A 20,979-nucleotide genomic window follows, 5' to 3' on the forward strand; every position below is an offset into this window, starting at 1 on the left:
CTGGCAGGGTTGATCAAAAAATCTTAATTGCCCCTCACTTTTTATTAAATCATTAAAAACACCAGTAGCCAAGTTTTACTATTGTCAATTTAATCGAAGTCATTTCCCCTACATTCTGTATACATTAAAACATGTCATCTCTCTGGTGATAACTTAAAATAATATTTTGCAGCTCAGGTTACATAGAGTTCAATCGAACTCTTGTCTTGATTTTTTTTTTTCCCCTTCACCTTTTTCTCTAGTGTCCCATATCGGAATCTGTGCATCAGATAGCATAAGGCTTGTTGTTGCAAACATTAATAAGATCTATCACTTGGGAACACTTACTTACACTTTGTTTCATCTCTAATGGAAAGGATTTCTCTAAATATTTACACCAGAACAGTTGTCAGAATGAATCCTGCAAAATTGCTGGCATACTCCCAGGAGCAGGGAGCTGGTGTTAGGGGGAGGGGAGATTCCTGGTCCTTGGTTGTCTAATCTTAAGCAGTCCTAGATTTTCAGGAAGCTTCTTGCTGGAATATGAGGGGTTTGTATTAACAAAAAGGTACTTCAGTGTGTAGACCAATTCAAGTGAAGTATCTGAACAGCCACTTTCATTTATTGCTCTTGTAAAAATGGCTCTCCATTGGCTTTAGGTTTAAAGTAAAAGGGATGGTTTAGGTTTCAGAGACCCAGCAACAAAACTGTACATGAGGAAAGAATCTTGTACAGGAAGTGTGAACAAACATTGAAATCATTTTATGCAATGGCCCTCAAGGTGCTTTAATATATAGAAATGTCTTGTTCCCTCCATGAATTGCTAAGTGAGAGAGTCAGCATGCAAGAGTTAGACAGGAGAGAAGTGAAACCTGCCAAGATAAATGCCAAGATAAATGTTAACAGTGTTTTATAAATTAACTCCGCTGTCTGTGTGTTTGTTTTTTCTTTGGGAGAGCCTAAAATTAAGGCTATTCGACTCATCTTAGTAATGGTTTAGAATTTAAGGGGTGGATTGAGGAAGTAAGTTTGGGCTAGAAAGGGCAGAGAAAATATCCTGCACTGGAAAATCTCGGAAATTTTCACTTGAAATATGTTCTTATCTGATGAATGAGGGTATTTCTGCCCCCAAAGTCTATGAATGAAGTAGTTTGGTTAAAAAACGATTCCACAAAGCTTGCTGGGTTTGTAAGCACTCCATTATAGTATGGGCAGTTTATTAAATTCAAAGGCAAACAGTTGACAATGAATTCGAGAACGTCAATGAGATGTCCACGTGGGTACTGAAAACAGTAGAAGTAGCCTGAAACGGTCTAGAGCTACTCTTGCTGGAAATCTCCCTTATTCTATTAGAAATTAAATGTTGAATGGGCACATAATGCTCACAAGTCTGCAAACACATACGAATTAGGGCTGGCTCCTGGAGGCTCCATGCTGGGTAGAATGGCACATGCCATTGATTATACTGGGGCCAAGAATGCATCGACATGATCCTGCAAGTCTAGCTGGCTTCCAAGGGAATCCCACTGATCTATGTTAAAAGCTTGGATTTACATCAAGCTCTGGACAGAACTGGAATGCTGGATGGATGTCTTAGAAATATGCTACAGGAGACACTGCCTATTTTTAATTACATTAGTCTTTGTGGAGGGGGCTACAAGTTAACATCTTAATATTGACATCAAATGAGTGTGTGAACTTAGACCAGAGGGGCTTAAGGACACTACCTTTGGGCTTTACTTCTTGTTACCTAATAGTAATGAGTGTCCTTTTAAACTTAGATCAACAAATTGGTCACACATTGGGAAATAAGACTGAAATCTGTAACAGACAAATCTTCAGGGACTCAATGAAAAGTCAAACTATTAGTTGCTCAGTTGTGTCTGACTCTTTGCAACTCCATGGACTGTAGCCCACCAGGCTCCTCTGTCCACGGGGCTCTCCAGGCAAGAATACTGGAGTAGGTGGCCATTCCCTTCTCCGGGGGGTCTTCTCGACCCAGGGATTGAACCCAAGTCTCCCACATTGCAGGCAGATTCTTTACTGTCGGAACCACCAGGGAAGTGGCTCAATGTGTGGTCCTTTAGCTTGTGGCCAGGCAACATTCAGGTTCAGGTTCAGTTCAGTCACTCAGTTGTGTCCAACTCTTTGCATGGACTGCAGCATACCAGGCCTCCCTGTCCATCACCAACTCTCAGAGTTTACTCAAACTCATGTCCATTGAGTCAGTGATGCCATCCAACCATCTCATCCTCAATCCTTCCCAGCATCAGGGTCTTTTTCAATGAGTCAGCTCTTCGCATGAGGTGGCCAAAGTATTGGAGTTTCAACTTCAACATCAGTCCTTCCAATGAACACTCAGGACTGATCTCCTTTAGGATGGACTGGTTGGATCTCCTTGCAGTCCAAGGGACTCTCAAGGGTCTCTCAAGACTCTCAAGAGTCAGGCAACATTAGTCTATATCTTTTGTATTTCATGGCAGAAACTACATGTCATCAAAAGGTATGATACAAGTAAGCACATTTTGCTGCTAAATTTCCAAAAGTTAAGATTCTTCCATTCTTAAATCAGCTCATGGCCAAATTTAAGACCAAAGAAAATCAAATACATGATTTCACTAAACTGCTATCATATTGATAGCAGATCATGCTAACTCTGGCAAAGGGCATGAGGTCAGAGTTTACTTGCCCAGTGCTACCTGGAGAATGCCAGTTTCTGCAGAAGGCTGGCAAGAATAAGAATGTGACTTCCTGCCTTTCTGTGGGTTTAAAAAAAGCAATATCACCCATCCATATGTTTAAACAAAGAGAGACTCAGGTCACAGGAGTCTAAGGTTTAAGATCATAGGAGTACTGAAATATACTGACATCATTCTGAATCATAAAAGAATGTCAGACTTAGACCACATTTAGGACACTGATCAGTGGGGACTCTGTGTCTTTGTTCAACTAAAGATCCAACACTCGAGGTGACAGAGTAACCTTTCTGGGTATTTGAGGCAATGCCAATAGTTTCAAAGGTGAACTTTCACTGAGATTATTAAGGATAGATACATATGTGCTACTTGAATGTTTTCCTATAGAGAGGTTTAACAATCTTCTCCCATGCTAAGTTGCTTCAGGCACGCCTGACTCTTTGTGACCCTGTGGACTCTAGCCCTCCAGGCTCCTTTGTTCATGGGATTCTCCAGGCAGGAGTACTGGAGTGGGTTTCCATGCCCTCCTCCAGGGGATCTTCCAGACCCAGGGATCAAACCAACTTCTCTTACATCTTCTGCATTGTCAGGAGGGTTCTTTACCACTAGAGCTTCTACTTTCTAACATACTGAGAGCTTAAAATTAGAGCACCACTTAGCTCTTAATAATTTTGACTGAGCTACTGACAGCGACACACCTCAAAATGGTATTGTTTTCAGTAAAAGAATCCCTAAGTTTGCTCTTGGTCTTTTCCTAGGAGGTTTTAGACCTCCTATCCTGTGTAATGTACTTCTATTTTCTTATTTCCAAATATTACTTCAGTAATATTATATCTAAAATGACCTTAGGATGTTTACAAAGATCCTTTCCCTTCCCTCCCCATCCTAATCGGACACCTCTTATACAAAGACTCAGGCTGCATTCCTTGAGTTCTTTTTATCTACTCAGGAAGGGAGGAGGAGAGCTTGCAGTGGTGACAGCTGGAGCTCTGTATGTGTGGTTTGCCCTCGTGCAGGCAGACAAGGTGGTTTATAAGATGACCGTGATTTGCCCTGGGCACGTATACTGGCGGCATGTTTCCATCTCGTGCATGCGTAGGGTGAATAACCTATTGAGGAAAAAAATTGGTGGAAAAGCATTGTTTTCTGGTGGGTTTCCTGCTGCCTGTAACTCATGATTGCTCCCAATCCCCAGGGACAAGTAACTAGGTCTGACCACGGAGCAATGGCTCAAGCGTGCTGTGATGACCCTCTGCCCCCAAAGCCTGGCTTTCCTCAGTCTAATTGCTTTTGGCAATTGTGGTTATTGGGATTTGGCCTAGTGACTCCCTGGAACCCAAATTCTCCCAAGGAGCCCCCTTAACAAGCAGAATTAAGTCTGACAGGAAGCCCAAATTTCCACTTCACTTTTACATGGAGTTTTCCCTGGTTTATGGCAAGGTCTGAACATCGTTCGTGGGCTAGAAAAGAATAATAAACAAGATTTAATGAAGATAACCACTTGAAGAAGAGCACATTAGGGGGGAAGTAAGAACAGCAAGTTCAAGAATAAACAACTTACTGCAAAACGTCACCCATTAAGATGCAGTTAAAACTATGCGGTTTATAGTAGTTTCATTGATCACCAGTAGTCAATCTAGAGTTAGTCAGGAATTGTAGAAATCATAAAAGAAAAAGATGTTTATTTCTTATTAGAGGCTATTTCCTAACCATTTCGCTTTTCCTGAAAACAAAGAGGACTCTAGGGCACAATCATCTTGTAATACATGAAAACAGTTGTTTATGATTCTGTAGCTCTGAAAAAAACATCTTTGGTGCGGCTGATACCTCATCTTCCATCCTATTTATTGCCTCCCTCAGCCCTGCTGTAGTTCAGCAGCAAGCACCCTGACTCCTGAATCCACTTCTCTTGGCAGCAAGGTTCCCGTCAGGGAAACCAACAGCAGTGTCTGTTACACTCCCCACATATCCTACTGCGTGCACTTTGCTATCTCTCCTCCGACTCTGAACAAGACGATTCTAAATCACATGATCTTGGCTGCACCAGTCAGTGCCACAAGTTTAAACAGGACTCACCTGATTAACAATCTGGGGCTATCAGATAAACACATGCTTTACATTTTAAAACTACTATCTGTTCAGTGACACAGATCTCATCTCTTATCATAATCCCCACAAGTCTACTTTGTTTGTCTAGCTCTCATGTAACTGGCATTGTTTTCAAATTGTTCAGTTGTCAGTGTTATCTTCAGATGAAGGTTTCAATAGAACTTCTCAGTTTTGACTGCATCTTAGCATCACCAGGATTGCTTTTGAAAGTGCAGATGTCCAGGTCCCCATCCCCAGAGATGGTTGTATCTGGTCTAGGGTGGAGCCTGACTATTTTTTAAAGATCCCCAGGTGATTCTAATTTGAAGTTAGGGTTGAAAAGCACTGTACCAAGGCCCATAAAGCAAGAATTCAGGGTGGAGGTTACTGTTAATGCTCATGGTAAAAGGAATATAAATAAGAGATTTTATGAAGCACCATAAAGATAACTCTTCTGGATAACAAACACGAGCCAGTGAAATATCTATTGTGGTTATAAATTACATAGAAGGATTTTGATATTTAACTGCAAAATTACAGACTTTGCCCACATTCTCATGCCTTAGTCAGTCTTCTCTTGAATTACACACCATAGATGGGAAGAATAATCTTCAAGTACTTCATATAAACTGTGCTATTCTATTGCTTCTAAGCAACTTTCTATGTTTAAAAACTATCAGTAGGACAGGTTTAAGAAAGGAGAGGAAAAACAACCAAGAAAGGAAAGAGATGTGGGAAAGAGTATTAGAATACCAGAAGCAACCTCGGGAGTAAAAGTCTGAAGAAGGCTTGTGGTTTGTTAAATGAGGAGGAAGAGATACTAAGCAATGAGAGTAAGGGAAAGAGAAAAATAGGGTAGGGTTTGAGAGCCCCTGTCCCATCCCCCGCCATGATTGCTTCAAGTACTCCAACCCCAACAGTTGAAGTGACATGAAAAAATCAAGGAAGGCCATGAGTTTTGAAGTCAGTCCTGGGCTGGAATCCCAGGTACCACATCTTACTCAAGTGACCTCAGGCAACTGATATGAGACTACTGGCACCTGTCTTACAGGTTAAGTGTGAGCACTCAGTGAGATAATATTTGCAAAAACATCAAGGACAGAGTCTGGCACCCACGGGTGATTAAAACACAGCACCTATTTAAATCATCATCATCACATTACTCACTTTAATAAATGAATACAAATGCACATTCAGATAGAATGCATGTGAATATAACAGTGGTTCTGAGAACTATAAAACTACAGCTGCCACGAGGTATCTATACACACTTTGTCATAACATTTCACCTCTTTCCTATCATCTAAATGTGACTGACTCTGCCTCTTCTTACAGGACAGCCTTTGACGAGATGACCGTGTTCACATATGTGAGGTCCCATTGTATGAGGGTACATAACAGTGGGAAAATAGCTGCTCCTTTTCTTATAATCAAGCATATGTTAAGAAAATGGTGTTCTAAAATAAGCATTTCACAAATTATGTGATTTTATATTGTGTGGTGGTGGCTTGTATTATGTGGTTATAAAATGGGGGCTGCTTTACCACTTACTCTCAGGAATGTGCTTTGTATTGGGGTATAATTATAAATGTGCTTACCAGCTAGTTTTCAAAGGGCAATTTTTGGGAGTGAATATGGTGCACTGAATTATTGTGTATTCATTTTAGAAGGAAGTTTTAAGGTAACTAAATCTCAATCTCATGCCCCTGTCAGTTGCTCAGAAGAAGGAGAACAGGCATGCTAGAAAATATACCCTGCTTCCTGATACAGAAGACCCAACTTGACTAGGAGAAGCAAGCAAAGGCATGGGATCTGGTTGTTATTTAGTAGTAGTAGTAGTCACTCAGTCATGTCCGACTCTGCGACCCCATGGACTGTAGCCAACCAAGCTCCTCTGTCCTTGGGATTCTCCAGGCAAGAACACTGGAGTGGGTTGCCATCCCCTTCTCTAGGGGATCTTCCCAATCCAAGGATCGAATCCAGGTCTCCTGCATTGCAGGCAGATTCTTTACCCTCTGAGCTACCAGAGAAGCCCTACCTGGTTGTAACTGAGGCTAGACAATTACTTGGTGGGCATGTTGCAGAAGTAGTTCATGTTCTATATAGATGGACTGAATTCCTTCGTTTCAATACATTCTGAGAATTTGTGTTATTTTATTTTATTTTTAAACTCTTTATTGGGATATAATCGATTAACACTGCTGTGATAGTTTCATGTGAACAATGAAGGAATTCAGCCTTACATATACATGTATCCATTTTCCCCCAGACTCCCCTCCCATCTAGGCTGCCAGGTAACATTGAGCAGAATTCCATGTGCTATACAGTAGGTCCTTGTTGGTTATCCATCTTAAATATAGCAGTGTGTACATTACCATCCCAAAGTCCCTAACTATCCTTCCCTCCATTCTTGCCCACTGGAGAATTTCTTATTTTAAGAGAGGGTACTTTGAAAAATCTGCTTGAAAGTAGAATGCTATGAGTAGATGCTAGATCCAAGTGGAATGATATTAAAAAATCACTTTTATACTTTAAGGAAACATCTTTCCTTACTATAAACTTTTTTAGGTCTCCTAAGATCTGTGGCAAACTAATACAGTTCCACAGTTGATGAGACTTTCAAGTATGATTTTCAGTTGGAAGTCTTGGCAATGTAAAATTAAAGCTCCTGATACCAATGACTGCTCTCTTATGTGCACAAAAAGGGTTATAAAAATGAGAAACCACAGTTGAGAATGATATACTAGGCTCCTTAAAACAGGTGAAGTGAAGTGAAGTGAAAGTGGCTCAGTAGTGTCCGACTCTTTGCAACCCCATGGACTATACAGTCCATGGAATTCTCCAGGCCAGAATGCTGAAGCGGGTAGTGTTCCCTTATCCAGGGGAATCTTCCCAACCCATGAATTGAACCCAGGTCTCCCACATTGCAGGCAGATTCTTTACCAGCTGAGCCACGAGGGAAGCCCAGATGAAGTGCCTTGCTTTTCACCAGACCTGAGTCCTTATACTCCAAAGTGTGGTGACAAATATGGCTCTCTTCCTCTTTTCCTTCATATGCACTCTCCTGCTCAGTTACTATCATAACACAGGGTCTTATAACTTAAACCTGGGCCACTGCAATTGCCACTTCCACCCCCAGCACAGGCCACTTCTAAAAGCCTGACATGTAAGGGAGTTCTGAAGCATCTCTCTGGTTGGGATTCCAAACCAGTTCCCTGTGACTCTTACATCTAAGGACACAATGAACTTGCTGAAGATGGAGTGTGTGGACTGATGCTACGGCTATGGTCTTCTGGCACTAGAAATTGTGATGGGGGCGGGGGGTGTGTGGGATATCATAATTAATTCAGTCTCTATGTTGATAAGTTACTTATTAATCTTTATATGATGAATTTACATTTTACTTACAATAAATGGATACTTCTTATATTCATTTATATTCTTCATCTACTAAACTGAGTTAAATAAGATAGCTAAGTTTAGAAGAAATAACTCCCCACTTCTGCTCATGCTTCATGCTCTTATACCAAAAGATTAAAGGTTGAAGAGACTATAAGCATCATTTAGCTCTAAAATTTTAACCAACCACCTCACTTCACAGATGAGGAACTGAAGCTTTGTGTGGTATAAGGGCTTGTCTGGGTTATTCAGATATTACAAGCAGCACTGGACCTAGCACCCAGGACTTCTACTTCTCAGTCTACTTTTCCCAAAACACACTTGGAATTCTCCCTCAGTGATGTCTTAGGTCTCAGGCACTACCATGGATTTATGTATGTTTGCTGTTATCCACCAAATTACTAAGGTCAGAGGGAAGCCTAATAAAGTAGTAATCTGAAGACTGGGTTGGATGCTTGCATAAGGCATAAAGCATAAAGATAGTTAAAGCTTATTAAATATGTATTTAATTGGGCAATCATATCCTTTAGTACCATTAAATTTTCTTTAAAAACTTTCAGAAGAATTTTAGTGACAGCAGATGGTAACTAGCTCCTTCGCCAAGATTACAAATAAGGCAGAAACATTCTCATCAGATAAGAGGCACCTGCAAACATGTCTTTTTTAAAATGAATTTTTTAAATTATTCAAACTTTTTACGGTTTGAATAATTGTGAATAGTGAGGAAGTGGGAAGAGAAGTTAGGTAAAAAGAATTCAGGTCTTTTGCTTAAAAGTTTCATGTTGCTGAGATACCCTCGGAGCAGAAAAGTGGGATTTCTTAATACTCAATGGCATCTTCAGCACCCCACAATCCTTGAGAATGGAACATTCCATTCTTTTCAGCAGTGTTGGATAACTACTTTAATCAGAATACTAGTAGTAATCCTGAATGGGAAACATCTGATGGACAGAACTAAATAAATAGAAAAAATGGACAGCCATCTTTTACAGATATGTATTTTATACTTTATATGTTTATATGCTATATGTTTGCTAAGATATAGTTACAAAGCGTTTCAAACTTACTAGGTTGGCCAACATATGGTAAATTTAAGATAATCCAATCATTTTAAATCTTACGAAAAAATTCACAATCAAGAAAGCAACCCACATCTTTCCTCAAAATCAAAAGCAAGGCAAAAAAAAATCTATATAATTTATGATGCAACATTTTTACAAATGATCATTCTCAAAAGAATGCCAGTGTACAATGTGCTGTTCAGAGAAGAAAAAGTCCTAACTAAGTAAAACATATAATTTCAACACACTGTCTTACATGATCCTTACCATGCTCTCAAAACTGAATGATGTTTTCCTAATGGTAACCAAAGTTGATTCTTACATTTCATGAAACACAATACCCACTCTGATGGCATTTCAAGAATTCACTACTTGGAAAAAAATATTTTGGGGGCTGGGGAGAGTGAATAGTGAGGAAGTGGGAAGAGAGGTTAGGACAATGTCCAAAATGAAACATTTGCATAGAGATAAAGCAGGGGGAAGATGATTTAGAAAACTGTTGTATGTGGAATAGTTTTATTTTTTGATAGTTTATTCTTGTAATTGCAGAGGGATCATGTTGTCTTAACTCTACGTAGGGATCTGACAGCATACAGTGTTCTATCAATAATACATAGAATTTAAAAGAACGATTGCATTTTTTTAAAAAAAGATTAACCATTTAACTAGAAATATTTGAAATAGTAGCAATCTGGAGATCTCTGTTCTAATTAAAATAGCCTCAAGTGATCAGATGACTAATAAACTTGTTTTGCAGTAGTGTGGCGAGAGTTTCTCCATAATTTGAAAATCAAAATTAACTACATGCTGTAATTCCCCATTCATCACTTTCTGGGGACCTAATTTGTAAAATATTAAATTCCAGGAAATATTTAATGGAGAAACGATTGAACGAAACTTATTTACTTACTTACAAGCTAAAAGGCCGTTCATATTTCATGCTTAAAAAATGCTGAATTAATGACATTGATCAATTTTATGCCTACTATACTGTCAATGACTTTACATAGAATAACTTGGGACTAAAAAGACAAAACTATCATTCTTAATGCTCTTAGTAAAATCATTCTACTGAAGTGATAAAGGGTTAAAATAGTATGACAAAGAGATATTTTAAGAAACAATTTTGATAGTGTAATAATGATTAAATTAGAATTCACAAAAATAGATCTTTGCTTATATTTAGATGTTGCCATCACTGCTTACTTAAGAGCCTGAATTTGGGGCTTTGATTCATGAAGATATCATATGATATGTTGCAGAATATGTTTTCTCTAGCAAATTTTACTCGTATCTCCATCCATTAAACAGTGTTTCTCTCAAAAACAAGGTAGACTGCGACAAAGTAGACAAGTGGAAAAAATGCACTGTAGTCAGTATCCAAACCAGACACACTTTCATTAAAGTTAATATTACAAAATGTATAGCAGAATGAACGATTTTTCTGTCTTACAGTTAACCTGTTTTCCCAGGTAGTTATATAATCATCAAGAGTGTATCATAATTTCAGAGAATGGCTCAACAACCAAGATATCATGAGCAGCGGCCACTGTATTCATCATTTTTCAGTTTGTCACCATGAAAATAATTTCTCTTGTGTTCTTACTCCTTTATTTCAAACATCTTTATGAAATATTTTAAAAAATTTTATAGATTGTACAATGGGAGCTTGGTAATTATGATGCATACAATGGCTTGTCAAAACCTGGATCTGTCTGTAACCCAAGCAATTAAACATGAATTAATAGATGGCATCAAATAAAAAGGATACCGTAATGGCATCTGATGTTTCTCACAATAGCATTCTGGCATAATATGAACCCACAATGTCTTCCTAATAACCAAATAGTATATTATACTTAGCAAACTATCAGGTATTTAACTCTTTGACACCAATCATTAATATATAATACATTAGAAAGAACAATTCAAAAACGTCCAGTCAACCATAAGAGCTTATTCTCCAAACACAGGATAAATGATGGTTTGGAGACAATCAGATTTATTATCTAATACTCCTGACATCTACTCACAGACATGGATTAGCATATAGCATAAATAGCAGGAGACAAGTTCCATCCAGTATTTTACAGCTTTGTATATATTACTTAGCCTCTGTTTCTTGGGTTCTTTCCCTGTAAAATGGGTATATTAATACTGGCCTCTATACCTCAAGTGGCTATACAGGGTCCCTAGCAAATAACTCAAGTTAAAGTGTGGTGCAATTGTAAGATACTGTGGTTATTATGGCAAACACAACCTTTACTTTTATTAGCAGATAATCTAGAATTCAGAAGCTAACTCTATCAAGTAGCAAAGGCTGAGTGGGAAATGATTTTAAAACTGGATTAAGGATTCTTTATGTAACATCCTCTGAAAACATTTCTGGTTGAGGACTGTTGAATGAGGATTGCATTCCATGTTTATCTTAAGTAAATTCAACTTAGTCAACTCTAGGAGCTGTATATGAATCCAAGTAGATAATACAGTTATTGGGTATTTTTTCATCCATAACGCCATGGTGGTGGTGGTTCAGTTGCTAAGTTGTGTCTGACTCTTGTCACGTTATGGACTGTAGCCCACCGGACTCCTCTGTCTATGGGATTTTCCAGGCAAGAATACTGGAGTGGGGTTGCCATTTCCTTCTTCAGGGGACCTTCCTGACCCCTGCTGGAACCCACACCTCCTACATTGCAGGTAGATCCTTATCCATAACCCAATAAGTATTTTTTAAAGTATCAAACTCCTGTTTAAAATGCTGTTTCTTTTATAAAAGGAAACAAGAAACTAGTTTGCAACAAAGTAGAGATAAATGGTATACCAGTTGCCTGAGGGAAACCAGGATTACTGATATAGCTTTATCTCCTTTATCTCAGGATTAGTCATGGCTCCTTATACTTGATAATATTTAACACTGCAAATGAATTTTTTTTTGCAAGAAACTTTTCCACCAAAACATTTTCCACCAAAACCGCTTTAAAATTTTTGAAAAATATTTCTTGCACCTCAATTTTCTATCATTAGTTAAGATTTTAAAGTTTAGGATAGTGAAGCTATTTAACTCTAAGGACAAAATGGATACCCTTAAATACTTTAATTGTCTCTTGAAGAATAAAGAAGAAAGACTTTCTTTCTAGAATACCTCTACTACCTTATTTTTCATTTAAACAACTTTTTCGCATTCCCTATTTGAGAAAACTCTTCCCCTCAGAGATTTCCCAAACAATGAGTATGTGAACATGCAATCTGACCTAGAATTTCTGGATTTTTGAACAAATCTCTCTCTTTACCCTCTTACCCCTTCCCCATTCTCAAAATAAACGAACAAGCCCCATGCTACACCTGCCAAGAGAATCTGTCTCCTCAGAGAACGCAAGGGGTCGCCCCTCTCCCATAATTGCACCAGCAAACCCCAGTAGCAAAGGCAAGACTCAAGCGTGAAGGAGCAAGGAGCATCCCCTGCTAGGGGAATTCTCTCCCGCCTCACACCCACATTACATTCGGAATTTCAACACAGTTTCACCCACTCCGTCTCTCATCCCCGCTGCACAACAAGAGGGCGCCTTTGACTTGGCCTTGAGACGATGAAGGCAGATCAAAAAGCAGCTCGTCTTTAGACTCTGTAAATCCTCTCCAGTCCAAGCCCAGAGGTGCATCATCCCCCTCTGCTCCCAGAAGACTTGCGGCAGCACCACTGGGCAGCTTCCTGCACCGCTGTCCTCACCAGGGAAGTGAGAACCAATGGGTGGTCAGCTTTCTTGCCGGTGTCTTTCATCGCAAACAGCCCTCCCCCAACCCCCACCCCGGAATCGGAGACAACTCTAACAGACATGCAAGACCCTGTCCTTCCCCTGCAATTGTGGGGCTCCTGGCCCTGGGATCCTCGGTAGCGTGAAAGAGGGTGTGAGCCACGGGCGCCGGGTTGGGTACTGGCTGGAATATGGGATGGGAAGGCAGGAGGCTGCGCTTGTGCCTAGCATCTCTCTTTCTCGCCATCGACCTGCAGGAGACACTCAGTGCCCTAGAGCCAGACTTTGCAAAAAGGTGACCTGGGGACTGCCAGGAACCAGGGCAAGCCTCGAGTCCCAAGCCATTTGTTTTGTGAGGCAGCCGCATGAGGCAGCCACAAGGCTCGAGTGGAAGGGTAGGTGGAAGAGTTTTGAAGACTACAACCATTCAGAGGCCAAGAAAAATAAATTGGATGCCCTGACATGTTTAGATTAGGCCCTCCTGCCCCTTGCTACGCGATCCTAGAGGCAGTGAGGCTGGGCAGGAGCCCCTGGCGCTTTGGTTCAGCTATGTTTTTTAAAGACAATTTTCAGGTGAATCAGACCTTGTCTGCTTTAGGCAAGCGGCACAAAGGGGGCTTTCAGGGGACCCTCACGTCCAGGGACAGGGCACAAATAGCGGCGGAGAAGCGATTACTAAATCTCCATCTCACACAAGCCCATGCTGTGTCTTCTGCGCTGTTACCCACGCTTACCCCGAGGGGCTTCGCGGGCCAGCGCTGGGAGCTGGCTCTGCGCGCCGGAGCAGGCGCCGGCAAGCGTCATTGACTCCCGGGCGGCGGCGGACTGAGTTGGTCAAGGCAATAGCATCGTTCTCTGCGCCCCGGGAAGCTTTTTCCCTCCGGGTCCCCACCAGCGCTCCCTACACTGGAGCCCGGGTCGCTCCGGCTCTATCTGCGAAGAAGGGACTCCCCACTTCTGCACAGAAGCCAGAGCGCCCAGCGCGCCAGCCTTCCCGGCAGCAAGGAGAGGTGCCTTTCTCGGGTTTGTCTCCTCATCTATGGAAGACTCCACCTTGAAACAGACCAAGCCGCGATGGGGGTGCCCTTCGGGATACCCGTTTCATCCCAGCTACGGCACAGTCCTAGGAAGGCTACACCAGCCAACCTTCCGAGTAACTGGAGTCAGGATAAGGGGAAGCGAGGAGGCGAGCCAGAGTCTTTAGGGGGACCCCACCCTCGGTATGTGTCTGCCCCCAGGGGACCCACTTGAAAGGGCCTGAGACGGTAAAAGCCCTCCTGGGTGACAGGCAAGATTGTCACTGGAAACCTGGCACCCTTGGCTCCCAGCGGCTGGCTCTGCATCTCTCGCGATCCCCGGAGGGGTACGCCGAGCGGCTCCGCCAGCGCGTAGGCAAGCGAACCCAGAGCGCCCGGCGCGCCCTACCGTTCCACTCGCGCGTGGCTGAGGGTAGCGGCCGCGCAGGCGCTGGCTCTCGGTTTCCCGAGGGGCGGCAGAGCTCTTCGCGACCCCTTTGCCGAGGGAGGACCCCGCGAGGTCTCCCCACGCGAGGTGGCGACGCAAGGTGAGCGGGTGCCGCGGCCGCGCCTCCCCCGGCGGGCACTCAGTGGGTCAGGGGCATCCCGCTAGCCGGGCGTCCGCGACGCCTGGGGGCTGGAGGCTCCTGTCCCAGTCTTGGGGGGAAAGCACACATCCTCTGAGCTGGTCTTAAAGAAGGAGCAAACTTTTCCGCTAACCTGCGGTTATGGGGGCGCGGGAGGCACAGGAGCGCCGGGTCCGCCGGACTATGGCACCCAGAAAGATGCGGGGCAAGAGAGGAGCGGCCGAAAAGAAGGCGTGAAACACAGGAGCCTCAACTGTTACCTCCTCTCCAGGCGTGGGGTGTTGGGTGGGAGGACTGCCGCCGCTGTGAGCCGACTCAAGTTAAGGAAAAGCGACCCGACAGGTGAACGCGGCGGGAGGGAGCAAATGCGTAAAAAAGCCTGCACTTACTTCTTCGCTGGCGCCTTCCCCGGGAGGCGTTTTGGCTGCCGATGTATTCCATAAAGTTCAAAATGATAAAAAACCAAGAAATCAGTCGCAAGTGCATAGTAACCCAATAATGTTTCCCTTCCTTTGCTCCTTTTTTTTTTCTTTTGATTGTTAATTAAGATTGACTGTTTCAGAAATACACGTAGGTGTTAGGCGTATGGAGAGAGCAAGCGCTAACCCCAGCTGCGGACAACTTCTCCACTCAGATCCGACAGGCGAGCCGGGATGGCAAACGCAGCGGGGTCGGGTGGTCAGGGAAACCAACTATTGTACTTTCAAACTGTCCGAGCCCTGAGCTGCGGGGGCTCCCGTGCGGTGGCTGTCAATGCCGCGAGTGAGGGTTCCAGAAGCAGCGAGCGGCCTCGCCAGGGTGGCCGCAGGTAGCATGGTGCGCCGCGGCTGCGCGGGATCCGGGCGGGCGGTGGCGACGGTGGCGGCCCCTGGGGCTTTAGAGGTGGCGGAGGCAGCGGCGGGGGTCCCGGGAGCGGAGGGGAGCGGGCGCCGTGGGCACCGCGGCCATGGCCAAGGGGCGGCGGAGAGACCCCGAGCTGCTTCTGCCGTTCGCAAGCAGGAGCGGCTCCACTGGTGGAGGGAGGGAAGAAGGGAGGCCGCGAGGGAGGGACAGGGCGAGGGAGGGGGAGGGGGACGGCCGCGGGGGGCGGGGGGAGCTTGGGGGCGGGGAAGGAAACTGCTGGAGCAACAACCCCGAGCGACCTCAATAACTTTCAATTTCAAGAGTGAAAGAGGGAGCTGGAAAAGTACAGGCGTCGCGATTTGGCAGAGGGACGGGAAGAGGCGCCTAAGGGGTCTCGGGTCTGCGGCGGAGCATCTCTGGACGCGGCGAAGAAGGCGGGAGAACGCGAGCCCGGGGCGGGGGGAGCCGAGGAGGCACTGCGAGGGCAGTGGAACCCCTCCGAAGGGCGGCTCTCGCGGGGAGAGGTGGGCGCGCTCCGGCTGCGAGTGTGGAGGTGGAAGGTCCCGCGGCCGCGAGACCACCCCGTCCCTCGCCCCCGTTCCCCGCCCCGCCCCCCGGGGCCGACTCCCGAGTTGGGCGGGTCTCCGCCGCCAGAGGCCGGGCGCGCTCCGCTCCTCCCGGGGGCCGAGCGTCCCGGCTCCCTAACGCCTCGGCTCCCGGAGCCCGCGCGCAACCCCGGCCCCACGGCAGCTCGCTCCTCGCCCTCCGGGGCAGATCGCTGGAGGGTTTCTGGCTACGGACTCCTTCCCCGTCTTCTCGAGCCCCTCCTCTGTTGCTTCTCTCCTTTCCTTTCTTTCTTTTCAATAAAAGTCGCTGCAGTTGGTCCGGCGCAGGGCGGGTGGTCCGGAGGAATTTCGGTGGACACTGGCGGTCAGCCGGACCGCTCGTTACCTGCCCGACGCGGGTCGGACTCAGAGGTGTGTGCCCTCACACAGTTTGGAAGTTCAACTGTGCTGCGACTTTCTCCTAAAGGGAGTCTCTGCCGGGGCTCTGGAAGATTCCTCCTCCCCTCGGGCAGTTCCCTCCACAGTCAGCTCGCCCTCGCTCTGAGCCGTTCTCTCTCTCTCTCTCAATCTTCTCGAGAAGATCTCGTGTGCAATTTGATTTCTCATCTGGGGGATTGGGAATGATCTTGGGAAAGCTTTTTCCCGGTTTGGGCTGGGGGAGGAGGAGAAGGTCCGCTATCCCTGTTCCCAGTGCAAGTAGGGGGTCCTTGGCAGTGGAAAATAAGGTTCGTTGTTCTCCCGAACCTTCGCCCCCCTCCTACGCCCCACCTCCGTCCGAGGTGGGAAAGTTGAGGGCTGGCCCTTCAGAGCAGGGTACACCCAGGCTGTTATTACTCAGTGGTAGCTTCCCATCTCTTTTCTCCAGTACCACAAGTCGGAAGAGCTTCCAGTACTTACTGAAGAAACTGAAAGTCACAAGCCCCCAAAGTGATTTTAATGTAAATTTGTCCTCTGTGCTGTATTACTCGGAGTGTCTGTCTCCAGGGTTCTGCTCTATGGCCTTACAACTTTACACAGCCCCAGGCTTCTTAGAGGTGGCTTTGAAAAAGTCCCTGATTCATAGACAGCTTGCTAATGCGTATGCTCAAAAATTCAGGTTTAGAAAATAGCTAAAGCCTTGCAGAAAAACAGTAAGATCTGTCTTTTCCCTTCTTTTATCCATTTGTAATCTTTCTTACTGGTTTGCCTTAATTTATATGTTGATGAATGAGAGGAGGAAAAAAAAAAGTGATTGCTTCTATTCATCACATTTTACAAGCTTGCAATGCTTCATTCAAATTGTTTGTGTCTATGAAGATGTAGCTGTTATTCATCCCCAAAGTGAGGAGATGAAATGGCCTGGAAGCAATAGGAAGGAAACATGAAATAAACTCTGCTGTGAAGGTGCTAAAAATTAGAATCTGAGAGACTTGCCTTTCCTTGTGAATTCCTTAATTAAATATCATCTATTACTTTGCATACCTGTATGGGGATTTTGAAGGTAGAAATAGTTTTCTTTAGCTTCTTTATTCTGCAGAAAACAACCCATCAAGATTATCCTTTGGGGCTTATTTTAAAGATTGGCATTTGCAACATTTCTCTTTCTGTGGTGGAGCTGTATTTTCTATACATCACACACACACACTCCCTTCCTTAATCTGTTGCATAATGTCCTGTTCCAAATGACTGAGTCTGTTACTTTGAACCAGAAAAGTTGCAGATAACAGGACAATTCCAATACTGATTGTCCAAGGAAGAAGCTACTCTAGTTTTCTGTGCCCCTCTGGGCCAGCCTTGCTTTCCTTCTTAATGCCTCAGATCCTGAATATCTGCACCATAAAACGTGGGGATTTAAAGGCTGTGGGAGGCTCCCTTTGAAAAGGACTCCAGAGAGGGCTTTTCTAATCTTAGATACTTGAGCCGGATGGGGTGAGGTTGCAAAAAGGGGATGTAAAAAAGCAATTTGGCGAACAAGTTCAGGGAAATAAACACAAAGAAAGACATTTACTTTTCACTGTGTGTTGTGCAGACATACGTTCATTTGGATGAGGGCAGGAATGGCCCTGTCAGTAAATAAACAAACAGTGAGAAACTACGGTTCCTGAGCCATCCCAGAAAGGATGCAGTGGGCAGGAAAAGCTTGTCAAGGAGCTGCTCTGAGGAAACATAAGGAAAACATTAAATAAATGGCTAGTGTATTCTTTCTCTCTTGACACTATGTGTTAGAATAACTTTTTCCTGATCCATGTTATCATACTATTAAACGCGTATTTTCTTTCCTGGCTGAGTCTTACGTCCCCTGCACTGTCCTTGCAGCTTATGGAAAGCTTGCCATGGCCTATTTTGTGCAACATAGTCCTTTTGTTTTTTTTTTTTAAATCAAGGAAACGATGCTCACAAAAGCATGTGGCTGCTGATGGATTCTAGGGCCCAAGCCTAAAACAAGTTAAAAGCCATAGGCTTAGCCTAGAAGTCAATTTTTGCTTGCTGTCTGTTTTTCTCCAGAAAACATTAAAGTTCCAGGGAGTTTAGATAACCAGGAGTTTGAGTCAGACCGTGAGGACAGAAGAGTTTTGGACAAAGATAGAGGGTTAAACACATCCAGACTAGTTACTGCAATTTCTCATCTCTCCTTTCTTTACTTCCCCCACCAGGCAGTGACAACAGTAACACTTTATTTTTGTCCCTTGCAGCAGTGGCACTTTAAGGAAAGAAAATGAATGTCATATTGTTGAATCCATACTGCAAATATGTGAAGGGGGTGGGAGCGGCGGTGGTGGTGGAGGCGTGCTGCAGAAAGAGAGAGCAAGCCCAAGAGTTTGGAATGGGACATCACTGGTAGTGATGAGAGATGTTTGGCAAAGTTTGGGCTGACATCAGTCATTATACCACAAAGCTAACATGCAGACCCTGAAAACGCTCAGCTCTCCAGTTACTCAGATCTGGAGGCATCTGAGTGAGTTAAGTCAAGCAGGGTACTGCGGGTGGGGTCTGTGTAACTGATGCAGCTGGAAGTCACTCCTGAAACAGAGAGCAGACAGCAGTATTTAAAAGCTATTGAAATGAGTAGATGAAGGAAATGACTATTTTTAGAGAGAGTAACAGAGGAGACAGAATTATTATAGCATTTTAAAAAATGATTAAATCGTTATATAGCATTAAGAACATGAGAAAATCAAGACCCATGATGCATTACTTTCTGTCAATGAGAAAGAATGTTCTTCCTCCCAGATGAAGTTATGGGACACTTAGAAAGTTGTGGTGAGCACCATCTGGTGTAAGGGCTTCCCAGGTGGCACAGTGGTAAAGAACCTGCCTGCCAATGCAGGAGATATGAGAGATTCCAGTTCGACCCCTGGGTCAGAAAGATCCCCTGGAGTAGGAAATGGCAATGCTCCTCCAGTATTCTTGCCTGGAAAATTCCATGGACAGTGGAGGCTGGTGGGCTACAGTCCCCTGGGGCCACAAAGACTCAGACACAATTGAGCGCACACTCACTGTCTGGTGTGCCTGTTTTTAAAAACCTTTCACAAGTCAGTTGATTACTGAGCTCATTTAAATAGTGAATGTCTGGTAGTACTTAATATAAATTATTTACTACCTCAGAAAATTTTGTTTGACTACAGAGTATTAATAGAAAGAGGCTGTGTGTTGTGATAAGAAGGGCAAGAAATCTAGGGATCAAGGTGAGTCCTTGTTCTGAATTTGTGATTGTGTTTCAGGTTTCTTTATCTGAAAAATGAGGGAATCCAATCATCTGCAGAGTCCCTTTTAGCTCTGAAAATAATGGCAATATATCCAGAAAAGAAAGACATGCTTGTAATTGCAAATGTCAACGCTATTTCTAGTTATGTGACATCACAGCTTTCACTCACAGAATTATGTTTAACTGAATAGGTCCAGATTTAGAAATCTGCCTGTAAATGTGTTGATTTTCTGGAAATGCCTAAGCTCTTACAAGAATCCTAGATGACTGGCCTGGCAAGTCAGATCCAGGACTAGTTTCATCTGTCTAGATGTCTCTAGACTTGGGGACAAAGAGGAACAAATTTTAATCCTGGATTCTGGGCACATGCCCAGAGAGATTAGGGAAAAGGACTTCTGTGCCTCATGGAGATACTACTCAATCTCTTTTTGTTTTTAGGAATTGTAAGTGGGGAAGGCACATGGATTTCACTGAGTGTGTGGCCTTTCCTTTTATTCTGTGTTATTCCTTTCTTTTTCCTACTCCTGTCTTTGGATGAGGACTGATATCCATGTCTCGTTTGTCCCAGGAAATGCTCCAGGAAGTTAACGGTGAAGCTTGAGTGGCAGTGGTCACAGATTTAGGTGGAAGGATTACCGTCAATGACATTCAAATCCTATAAGATGTCGTGGGCAAGGCTACATGATAATTTAAATGAACAACTTTTTTTGCATGTGTTAACATGTTAACAACTGCTCTTGAATGTGTTATCTCAAAACAGCCTCAAAGCACATGATTTCATAGATGAGACAACATAAAGTCAGAAAGATAAAATTGTTTGCCTAAACGTATATAGACACTCTTTGGTTATGTCACCCTCAAGAGCTATGTTCTCTGCTCTCCCTGACCCCCAAGTTGTTGATTTCTATGGACTAGCCACCAGAACTTTCTTCCTCTGGTTCCTGATTCAGTTCGGTCAATGGGACCACCAGGAGGAGATCAGAATATGGGAGGAAAGAGTGATTCTGCTCCTTCTCAGCTTCAGCATCATTCTAGAAGTGGCTGTATCCATGGGGGTGGCCACAGCTCTGTCAAGCAGCCCCATTTCTATGGCTCTAGTTCTTAACCAGGTTTCAATAACACCATTGACTCTCCCTGCTTATTTACCTAGGAGTTAAAATGGCTAGTTCCTGGGTGCCTTAACATCTCCTGTTGTTTCCCTTTACTTTGTGCTATCATAAATAGTCCTTTTTGTAAAAGTATGTTCCAAAAATTCTTGTGGGGTTCCAGACTTCCCTGGTGGTCCGGTGGTTGAGACTCTGTGCTCCCAA

General features: G+C 43.8%; 1 protein-coding gene and 1 pseudogene across 2 annotated transcripts in view; one reads left to right on the forward strand and one right to left on the reverse strand.

Moving 5' to 3' along the window:
• The window catches only part of RSPO3 (R-spondin 3), a 94,119-nt gene extending 78,535 nt beyond the window's left edge, over nt 1-15,584 (reverse strand). Inside the window, exon 1 of one of the 2 annotated variants that reach the window (XM_086316320.1) lies at nt 14,965-15,584. In XM_086316320.1, coding sequence (XP_086172446.1) covers nt 14,965-15,061 — 97 coding nt within the window. In that variant the 5' untranslated portion in view covers nt 15,062-15,584. Of the gene's footprint in view, nt 1-14,708 lie in introns of both variants that reach the window. The other variant, XM_086316321.1, reaches the window with a different exon arrangement.
• A 1,395-nt stretch (nt 15,585-16,979) lies between these two features.
• Nucleotides 16,980-20,979, forward strand: part of LOC147365698 (lysosomal-associated transmembrane protein 4B pseudogene) — a 70,188-nt pseudogene continuing 66,188 nt past the window's right edge.

This window comes from Bos grunniens, chromosome 9, assembly GCF_055505025.1.
Source record: "Bos grunniens cultivar Pamir isolate PY7600 chromosome 9, Bosgru_T2T1.0, whole genome shotgun sequence".
Classification (NCBI taxonomy): domain Eukaryota; kingdom Metazoa; phylum Chordata; class Mammalia; order Artiodactyla; family Bovidae; genus Bos; species Bos grunniens.